Source organism: Alosa sapidissima, chromosome 9 (genome assembly GCF_018492685.1).
Source record: "Alosa sapidissima isolate fAloSap1 chromosome 9, fAloSap1.pri, whole genome shotgun sequence".
Classification (NCBI taxonomy): domain Eukaryota; kingdom Metazoa; phylum Chordata; class Actinopteri; order Clupeiformes; family Clupeidae; genus Alosa; species Alosa sapidissima.
The window spans coordinates 19,045,356-19,055,937 of NC_055965.1; the positions used below are offsets into that span (position 1 = coordinate 19,045,356).

General features: G+C 43.4%; 1 protein-coding gene across 1 annotated transcript in view; it reads right to left on the reverse strand.

Annotated features, from left to right (window-relative positions):
* Positions 1-10,582, reverse strand: part of LOC121717986 — a 91,186-nt gene that overhangs the window by 25,009 nt on the left and 55,595 nt on the right. The window contains exons 101-112 of the mRNA XM_042102712.1: positions 10,360-10,500; positions 9,880-10,088; positions 9,541-9,629; positions 9,131-9,243; positions 8,049-8,204; positions 7,146-7,354; positions 6,551-6,636; positions 6,278-6,405; positions 5,754-5,879; positions 3,852-4,042; positions 3,037-3,125; positions 2,499-2,626 (exon numbers count right to left, since the gene is read on the reverse strand). Coding sequence (XP_041958646.1) covers positions 2,499-2,626; positions 3,037-3,125; positions 3,852-4,042; positions 5,754-5,879; positions 6,278-6,405; positions 6,551-6,636; positions 7,146-7,354; positions 8,049-8,204; positions 9,131-9,243; positions 9,541-9,629; positions 9,880-10,088; positions 10,360-10,500 — 1,665 coding nt within the window. The remainder of the gene's footprint in view (positions 1-2,498; positions 2,627-3,036; positions 3,126-3,851; positions 4,043-5,753; positions 5,880-6,277; positions 6,406-6,550; positions 6,637-7,145; positions 7,355-8,048; positions 8,205-9,130; positions 9,244-9,540; positions 9,630-9,879; positions 10,089-10,359; positions 10,501-10,582) is intronic.

Consider the following 10,582-nt stretch of genomic DNA (forward strand, 5'->3'; position numbering starts at 1 on the left):
GTTTAGGGTGTGAGAGGGGAGTTGATGTGCTTGGATTCCAGCTTGGTAGTTGTAGTCTATGCCAGTGATTCTTAAACTAGGGGTCGCGACCCCAAATGGGGTCGCCAAAAACTTCCGTGGGGTCGCCAAATTATTTTCTGTATTCAGTCTGAAATTATTATTAGGTGAAACAAAGGAAAATAATATTTTCTTATTTACACGCAGTTAAGAGAAGAGAGATTTTTATGGGCTACTGGTCCGCTGATAGAAACAATGTAACTATCTGCTCCCACTATGCAAACTCAACTTGTTCCCGCTATTTTAAGTAAAACAAAACAAAAGACATAGGTAGCCTACTAGCCAAAATGGACAGGTGGCTACTTAAAAAATTGAACAAAAGCTCGCAAGTGCCATCTACCAGTGCGTCTACTCCTCCGTGATCCTCAGATGGGACAAGTCTAACGGCCGGTGAGAATAAAAAAAACAAACGGCGCGTCGGCTTTATCAGAAAGAATTTCTGAAATATGCATTCACTTGCCAAGTTAAAGATAACCTCGACCACCCACAATGTGTGATTTGCGGCGATGTTCTGGCGAATGAGAGCTTAAAACCTGTCAAAATGAAACGACATCTCAAAATACAGATGTCGGCTCAGCACCGTGGAGGAAAATCTCCGTGTCGCCGTATGCAGCATTCCTCCTAGAATTAACTTGCTATGTTCACGGAAGCATGCCCACCCTTCCCATTGAAATTGTTAAAGATAGTAAACCAGAAAAGGGAAATAAAAAAAATATTGTTATTGTTATCGCCATAAATATAATTAATGTAACGTTGTAGGCCTAATGCTGCATGTGTATGTGTGTGTGCGTGCTTGTGTGTGCACGCGCTAAGCACATAGCGCTCTGATCTGATATGGCGGCAGCCTACACTTGTTTAATCGTGATTGTTTGGTTTTCTCGGTTCTTGTTCATATGGAGTAAATAAAACAAATGACTTTGCTTTCTAGTTTTTGCTTGATTTAGTTGTTAACGTTTGAGGGGGGTATTTGAGTAAGGACTTAGAATGGGTTTGGGGTCGCCAGACCACGCCATACTTTTTTGTGGGGTCGCCAGACAAAAAGTTTAAGAACCACTGGTCTATGCGATAAAAAGCATGTGTGTGTGAAGTATCCAAACAATGATAACACTTTCATTATGGCTGCTTTAGCCTGCTTTAGTTTTAGACTACTGGTATTTAATTTGTGCATTGACAATAAAGTTGAATATCATATGAACTAGATGACTAAACTCTTGCATATGTAGAAGAAGAAACATTCACAAAAATCCATGACATGACCTCTCTTCTTGATAGCTGTTGAAAACTGCATGGATCTGACAGGGATTGTTTTGTTTAATTATAAATAAATAAATAAATAAATAATTACATTATGCTGCTACCTTCTGCTTTTCCCAAATACAATGTATTTATTTTCGCGGAATGGATGTACAGGACTGAGCGGCGGTCATATTTTGCACTGCTATGCGGTACATCTAGTTTTACTTTACTTAATTTGGCTGATGCCCTTATCCAAATTATTACAATTATTACAGAGGCCAGTCTCTTCTGAGCAACACGGGGTTAAGTGCCTTGCTCAAGGGCACAACGGTGGCATCTGGGTATTGAACCCACAATCTGGGCCTACTGCATGTTAGCCCAGGTCCTTAGCCACTACGCTACTGCATGTTAGCCCAGCTCCTTAGCCACTACGCTACTGCATGTTAGCCCAGGTCCTTAGCCACTACGCTACTGCATGTTAGCCCAGGTCCTTAGCTACTACACTACTGCTTGCTAGCCCAGGTCCTTAGCCACTACGCTACTGCATGTTAGCCCAGGTCCTTAGCCACTACACTACTGCTTGCTGGCCCAGGTCCTTAGCCACTACGCTACTGTATGTTAGCCCAGCTCCTTAGCCACTACGCTGCATGTTAGCCCAGGTCCTTAGCTACTACACTACTGCTTGCTAGCCCAGGTCCTTAGCCACTATGCTACCACTGCCCCATTATGATAACACCGCCCCGGTAGAATGTGATCGTACACAGCACAAGTGTATTTTTGTTTATGTTTCGTCAGTGTTTGGCATCGTTGTAGCCTTAGATATACATAATAAAGGCTAGATGCCTTATGGCGGAGTCTCTAACGGCATCACCGACAGCCATCTTGTCACAGGCAAGCTATCTGGTGGGCTCTGTGGTACCTGATGTAAGGTATATCTCTTCTTCTACTAAAGCCAGAACAATGCCCCCAGGCTATAACAATGACACCTTCAGGTCACTACCTGTCATTACAGTGCACCATTGAAACACAATGTTATGAGTTAGCGAGCTGATTGTGGCAAGATGGCCACGAGGTGTGGACGTCGACCTCCATTGGCCAGCAGCGCGGAGGAGACATCTAGCCTTTATTATATATATCTATGGTTGTAGCTATTCACTTCCTCTCCCTCTACTCAGCACTCCAAAGCACTAGGGGGCGCCACTCACACTTGTGCCTCCGTAAGCGCCGAGATCCTCCAGGGAGATGAATGTGATGAAGATGTTGATGTAGTTGGCGAACCAGGCGGTGGAGGCCAGGTCAGGAACAGACGTGTTGTAGCACCTTGGTGTTGGGGCTGAAAGACACAATAAACAAACATCAACAACAACAAATATCCAACTCACCATGGTCAGCAAAAATCCTGGAATAACCAGACAGAACTATGGACCACTTAACGAGTTGATAACTACAGTTGATGACAAACGTTATACTGCGGATGTTAGGTTTCGTCCAACCAGCTAAAGTAAAGATAAGATGGCCATTTTGAACATGCTTTGTAGTATAGTCTCCTAAGGTGAAGCAACCAACAGGAACCCTGCATTAGAGAGAACTGAGGAATTTATGGAACTTTACCCAACCATTTGGCAAGTGAACAGCTGCAAATGTCAAAGGCTGATGTCAACACTATACATCATTTTTTAATTTCAAATTTTCGCTAGTCTTGTTGTAGTTTTTGTTGTTGTTATTGTTGTTGTGTTTACTGACCTATGGAGAGGTAGCTCTGTATTGTTGAGTACACATCCCGTTGGGTGAAGGCAGCGGAGCTGTAGTTAAGGTTTCCTGCCACAGCAACACTAGAAATGAAATGAGTTACAGTTATGGTTATCGTTGAGGTATTTAGCAGATAAACACATACACACACACACAAACATAGATATACTAGCACAGAACATATATGCATGAGCATTGTGTACACACAGACACACACACACACACACACAAACACTTAAAGGGACACCAGGCAACGTTTTCGTGTTAATTACTCATCTTCGTAAGTCGGTATATGGTTAAATGACTCATTACAGGGCGAATGAAGACTCTCTTGCCCGCCCCTACTGCCTGTAGGACGAATATCCCGCTTGCAAGTTCAGTGTATCGTACCCACCGACCGAAGCAGTATCAGTTTACATCATGCATCCACAGCACAGAGGCAGGCTAACGAAACACTAGCGATTGTTGCAAACGTGTGTATAATGGCAGAGCCGGCGAAGAAGCAGCGAAAACCCTTAACGGAAAATGCAAACAAAAGAAAAAGAGCTTCAGACCGAGCGAGGGGGAGTTTCGTAGAGAAAAAGCATCAGGCTTGCCTGGTGTCCCTTTAAAATAACACTTCATGCTTCCTGTAAGAGCCTTGTAACTGCATGTGTACCAACAGAAAAAAGACACTGCACACAGTGGTAATAAAAACGTAAAAAGGTACACTGTGCTATTTAATTAAAGTCTAATTCACTATTAAGTGCACGCTGCCTGAGGACACTCAATCTCAAGTGTAGACCCTTTTGTTCCACAGTGGCACTCACAACTTCCTGAAGGCCAGACAGTTTGAGTTCTGGAGCGTGGCGTAGCTGATGAGGTCTTTGTTGAGGAAGCGGAGATAGGAGCTCAGTCCGGCGCCGAACCAGCGGTCAACCTCAGCCACAGAGTCAGCGACCAGGGCCCGGGGCCACACACAAGGCAGGACGTATGGCTGGACCATCTCCGGAACCTTCTCCTGTAGAGAGAGAATGGTAAAGAGGAGAAGAGCAGGTCAGATTGTGAAGGAATGTCGGTCACAGGCGGAGAGAACGTGTGAGAACGTCAAAACAACACTGGGTAGAACACAGAACATGAGAGAACGTCAAAGCAACACTGGGTAGAACAGAGAACATAAGAGAAGGTCAAAGCAACACTGGGTAGAACAGAGAACATGAGAGAAGGTCAAAGCAACACTGGGTAGAACAGAGAACATGAGAGAACGTCAAAGCAACACTGGGTAGAACAGAGAACATGAGAGAACGTCAAAACAACACTGGGTAGAAGAGAGAGAATGTCAGTCACAGGGAGAATGTTTGAGAATGTCATTCACAGGGGGAGAATGTGTGAGAATGTCAGTCACAGGGGGAGACTGTTTTGAGAATTACTGGTTAGAAGAGAAAACCTGGGAAAATATCAGAGACCAATTGAGACTTGAGAATGTGTGAAAGGCTCAGTCACAGAGGAGAACAAACAGAGATCCTCAATTCATCCTAAATAGCCAGGAGAACATCAGTTACTAACTCAGACAATCAGAATATCAGAAACAACTTATCCAAAAACTAAACCAGAACCACCTCACATACACACACATATAGACCAAATTTACTCTCAAACACCCACATAAACAAACAGTGACCAGTGATTGGAATAACGCAGTTTAAAAGAACGGCGTTAGGTACCGACGTTAATTTTTCAGTAACAAAGTAATCTAACTAATTACCTTTCCCGTCGTTACAACAGCGTTAACGTTACTGGACATTAAATGCAGTGCGTACTATGCATTGATTAAATAAACTGTGTAATCCGAACGCACCCCTGGCTCACAGCTAGTGAGGAGGTGGGTTAATAACGACGTACTGTAAGCAATTATGATTGGAAACATGACTCTGCCTTAGCCAATCAGAGCCAGTGTTTTTACACACTTGCCAGCACACGTGCCACACACACACACGCAACAGCTAAAATAAAGATTCGACGAAACAGCAGAGGTCTGGAGCAATCCGATGAAAAGTTGGCATTTTCAAGGTATATAAGCAGGAGATATAAGCACTAGGCTACTTCAAGTTCATTGTGGTCAAAGGCAAGAACGTGCATGTAATGTGTAGGCTACATTATGTCCAGGAGCGGCTGCGACATCCGTTGTAAGCAACTCTAATATAATGAAGCATTTCACACTAATGGCCAAAAACACCGATACCTCCACCACAGATGATAGCTCGCCATCCACTAGCAAAGAAGGACTCGGAGCAAAGTCCTCCAAGCAGCAAAAGCTAGATCTTTCTGCCTCACAACAAAAACCTATGACACAGGCTGTAAAGTATACCGTAGGTCTGTCGATGTGCAATATCTTGAATTTCCCCTTGGGGATCAATAAAGTATCTATCTATCTCTCTATCTATCTATCTATCTAATAAATATTGAAAGTTATGTAGCCTACAAACACCTGTCTGTTCTACTCATTTCAACTGGCTGCTCAAAACTGCTCAAAAAAAATCCAAATTCTTTGACATATAGCAACTTTTTTTTTTTTTTTAACTGTAACGCAAATAGTTACTTTCCCTAGTAACGAGTTATTCATCAACTCGAGTAATTCAGTTACTAACTCAGTTACTTTTTGGAACAAGTAGTGAGTAACTATAACTAATTACTTTTTTAAAGTAACGTTCCCAACACTGACATTGACATACCGTTTCCAGGAACTGCAGTGTCTCAGTGTAGCCATCAAAGACCTGGCAGAGTTTGCCCATGTCGTCCACAGCGCCCGGCCTGCGCAGGAAGCTGCCCAGGTGGGCTGGTGGGATGGAGTTCATCAGCTGGACAAGAGAAGGAGAACGCCACACACATTCATCACTGCTGACGTGCACACAGGTGATCATTGTGATTCACCTCACTGCATTTGTCTCCAGATTAGGCATACACACCAGCTAAGCCACTGATTTAGTAAATCTTCTAAAACTGATAGTTCCCGGTCCTTGATTGTGATTGGTTGAATCACGTACGATGCCATTGTAAAATGCAGCATAAACATACACCTTGACCGCATTTCGTTCTATATTACTGCGCTACCATAACTCGATACAAAAGTTAAAGTAGCTACGTCTCGACGTTGCTTGGCAACCATTTAGTAAATCTTATATTTTGGCTACACAGTTACAACCGAACACATCATGTCTGATTGCAAATGGGCTCCAGCATGTCTGCGGTGCGCTACCTCTGTCCTGCGGCTGGCTGGCATGAGTGAGAGGAAGGTGGTCAGGATAGGGAACTGGAAGCCCATGAAGGACGTCTCCAGGAAGGAGTAGAAGCTTCCGCTGCCATAGCAACGCAGAGGGGAGGGCTCTGAGGGTTTTGGTCAGAGAAAAACAGGAGAAAGAAATGACAAAAGTCAGTGGAAATACACATTTATACACATTTATAAATTTATACATCCACACTAATCTGCGTATCAAGTTCTACGACAAGAAGAGAATGGTGAGTGTTCTACCTGTGAGTAACAATATGATTTGGCCGTACACCTGGGTCTGAGTGTCATCCTCAAGCGTGGCCAAGGTACCGTTCAGAAGGGCCACACTGTACAGAGATGAAGCAGTACAATGCATTTATACAGGTGATACAGTAAACAATCAATGTAAACAAACAATGTAAACAAACATTATACATGGATGAAAGACAAACAACGTAAACAAACATTATACATGGATGAAAGACAAACAGCGTAAACAAACATTATACATGGATGAAAGACAGTAGTCTACATACTGGATTGTGCACACAATATACTCAGCATGCACTGTTTTGAACATTCATTGAATATTATATTGTGCGTGAACATGTATACTAATAGGTGGTTATAGTGGAGCATAGTAGTTGGGGGTTATACTTGCATATTGTTCGCAAGTATGATATTTCAGATACAACATTATATATTTACACAGCAGTCAGTGATACTGCTATTACAAAATGTGTGTGTGTGTGTGTGTGTGTGTCTATACAGTATACGTGTGTACATGAGCCTAGATATGTTGCATGTGTGTGCATAAGTATGTGTGTGTGTGTTTCTCTGCGTTGCTGCTACTCACGCCTGCTGGCTGGTGTTGCACTGTCGCACTCTAATGATGTCGAAGTACGGTGCCACATGGCTGGGCGAGAGATTGGGCAACAGGAACGTCATGCGGTTGTTTAGCCACACCAGCACCTCAGTGTCGGGCACGGACGACTCCGACAACTTGGCACGATTGAACACCTGCTGCAGCATGACTGAACGGAGGGGTGCAGCGATTGGATTTCCCTGAGAGATGGAGACCAGATATTAGCATTCGATAACAGAGGAGGAGGATTGGGAAAATGATGCAGCAAGTTGATATCCTGCCATGCTGGATTGGCTCAAGGACTTTTATGAACCCATGAAGAAGTACACACTAGTTTTGCATGAAACATATTCAATAAACCTGACTAGAACAGAACATATTTAGTTTGGCCATGAACTAACTGAGCAATCATCACACTCTTACATTAGATGATTAGAGGTACTTTTGTTTGTTTATTTGGTACTTTTGTTTGTTTTGCTGTCCCTGTAATAATCAAACTAGTACTAAAACTACTATAGCTTCCTCTACTCCTCCTCATCACCATCATCATCATCATCATCATCGTCATAAACTGCAGCTGTATAGCACCTTCCTCCTCCTAACATGACCTGTGGTGGACATCTCCCCACAGACACGTTTAGTCTAAGGGCTGAGCTACAGCAGGCGCGTAACTGAAGCGTTCCGTTCGCGTTGCGTCTTCTGCAACAATTAGCTTCCATTATAATCAATGGAAGTAGCTACACCAGACGTGACAGTGGGGCGTACGTTCGAAAAAAATAGACCATTCATCTAAAATGGATTTTACGCGTCGCGAACGGAACGCTTCAGTTACGCGCCTGGTGTAGCTCATACCTAAAGTGACGTACTGTAACCCCCTCTCCTCTCCTGACTCACCTGGGCGGCTGGAGCCAGCATGTCGAAGTAGCTGGCCAGCAGCTGGTCGGGGACGTATCCCAGCAGGGCGGTGACGTCGGCGGGGCTGGTCAGCAGGCCGGGAGTGGCGGAGGCCTCCACCAGCTGCCTCAGGTCCAGTCGGGACAGGGCCTCAATCTGACCACACAAACAGAGAGAGACAGAGTCAATATGGGCAGGGCCTCGATCTGACCACACAAACAGAGAGAGACAGAGTCAATATGGGCAGGGCCTCGATCTGACCACACAAACAGAGAGAGACAGAGTCAATATGGGCAGGGCCTCAATCTGACCACACAAACAGAGAGAGACAGAGAGTCAATATGGGCAGGGCCTCGATCTGACCACACAAACAGAGAGAGACAGAGAGTCAATATGGGCAGGCTTAGAGACTCGCATACAATGCATATAAGACTTCTGAAATGTTTCTATACCTCTATTATTTCTACTTCTACTAGTACTACCACTTCTAGTACCACTACTATTACTTCTACTACTACTTCTAGTACCACTTCTAGTATCACCACTATTACTTCTGTTACTAGTAATACTACTATTACTTCTACTATTACTACTAGTACCACTACTATTACTTCTACTACTACTTCTAGTATCACTACTACTTCTAGTACTACTACTATTATTTCTACTACTACTTCTTATGGACCCTTTCAAGAGAGTTCCATTATCAGCATCATAGTTGGCCCCACAAGGCTTCCTTTTTAACATTCCATATGTTATCTTAATGCAGAGGAAGTAGATTGGGGCCCAAATAGAACGTTCAAGCATTGTTTTTGTTTTTATTGTTGAAAGGGTCTATACTAGTACTATTACTACACAGAGAGAGTAAATATGGTCACAGTAGACCCAGTTACTTACAATCCATAGCAGTAACAATAAGGTCAGTCAAACCAAGGTCAATGTGTGTGTGTGTGTGCGTGCGTGCGTGCGTGTGTGTGTGCGTGTGTGTGTGTGTGTGTGTGTGGGTACCAGATTGAAGCTGCCATGCAGTCTCTGTGTGTGTGTGTGTGTGTGTGTGTGTGTGTGTGTGTGTGTGTGGGTACCAGATTGAAGCTGCCATGCAGTCTCTGCATGTCCACAACAGAGGCAGTGGCTGAGAACGGCCCAAAGTTCTTCTCCAGCCAGTCAGCACTGTTTGCAACGCCATCGGTACAGGCTGCACACACAAATAAACAACAACATCATCATCATCATCATCATCATAGTCATATTCATTATCATGATGCTCATCATAGTCATAGTCGTCGTCGTCATCATCATCATCATCTTCTTCTTCTTCATCATCATCATTTTCATCATAATCATATTCATTATCATCATGCTCATCATAGTCATAGTCGTCGTCATCATCATTATCATCATCATCTTCTTCTTCATCGTCCTCATTACAATCATCTTGGCATTTCTTCCTGCCAAACTCCATGATAGAACGCACAATAAAAATGTCCCAAACCTGACTTGTTGAGGAAGACCTCGATGAAGTCCGTGAAGACCAGAGTAGAGTTGAGCATTTCTCCGTACACCTGCCCCATGGCCTGCACACTAATAATAACAACACAACAACAAGATTTTTAAACTTATGAATACAGTTGGTGCAGTGAAAATAAGGGTTATTTGTAGGTTGTGGTACATTTGTAAAATGATGCAAAAAGATAAAAAGTTCAAATGCAACTTCACAACCAACTATATTTCAAAGTAAACTAAAAACAAACAAAAAAGGCTAAATCACTACCACAAAACAGATTCAAAAGAAAGGACATCAAGATAAGCGGCCATTTTGTTTGCTACGTACACATTCTGGTAGGTCTGGCAGCTGAAGTCCTTGGTGGCCAAGCAGGAGAGGAAGGATGGGGTGACGGAGGACAGGAAGGGCCTCAGGCGCATCCCGAACCAGCGGTTCACATACGTGACGTCCCGCACGTGGTCAGCACTGAAACTGCTGAAGGTGACCTCGCCGATTGCGTCCAGGACGTTCGAGACGGCGGGACTGGCAGTGAGCTTCTGATGGGTAGGACACAACATTTATTTTTAAAAAGCAGTTTGTTGAGTGGAAAACAGGATGTTATTAAAGACCAACCAATGTATTTGGATTTCTACAATTTCGGAAATGCTATCAATCAATTAAATTAAATAAATAATCTATGAATTTATGAGGATATCACTAAATTTGTCCATATTATCAGAATCCCAAAAACGAAAAGTGGCTTAAATGAAAAAAGAGTGAGAGAGAAAAAAAATGTTTAATGAATAATACAATTATTAGGCAGACTACCGTGCTGTTGAAGAGGTCGAGGGCATGACCCAGGATGGGATTCACTTTGGTGATGAAAAGCTTCCAGGTCGCTTTGGGATGATCCTCACTCGTTTTGCAGGTTAACAATGTCACCAGGTCTTGAGCCGTCAAAGTGGACAGCTACACCCAAACAGAGGACAGGGAATTGTATAAAAAGTATAAACACACACACACACACACACACACAGAGAGAGAGAGAGAG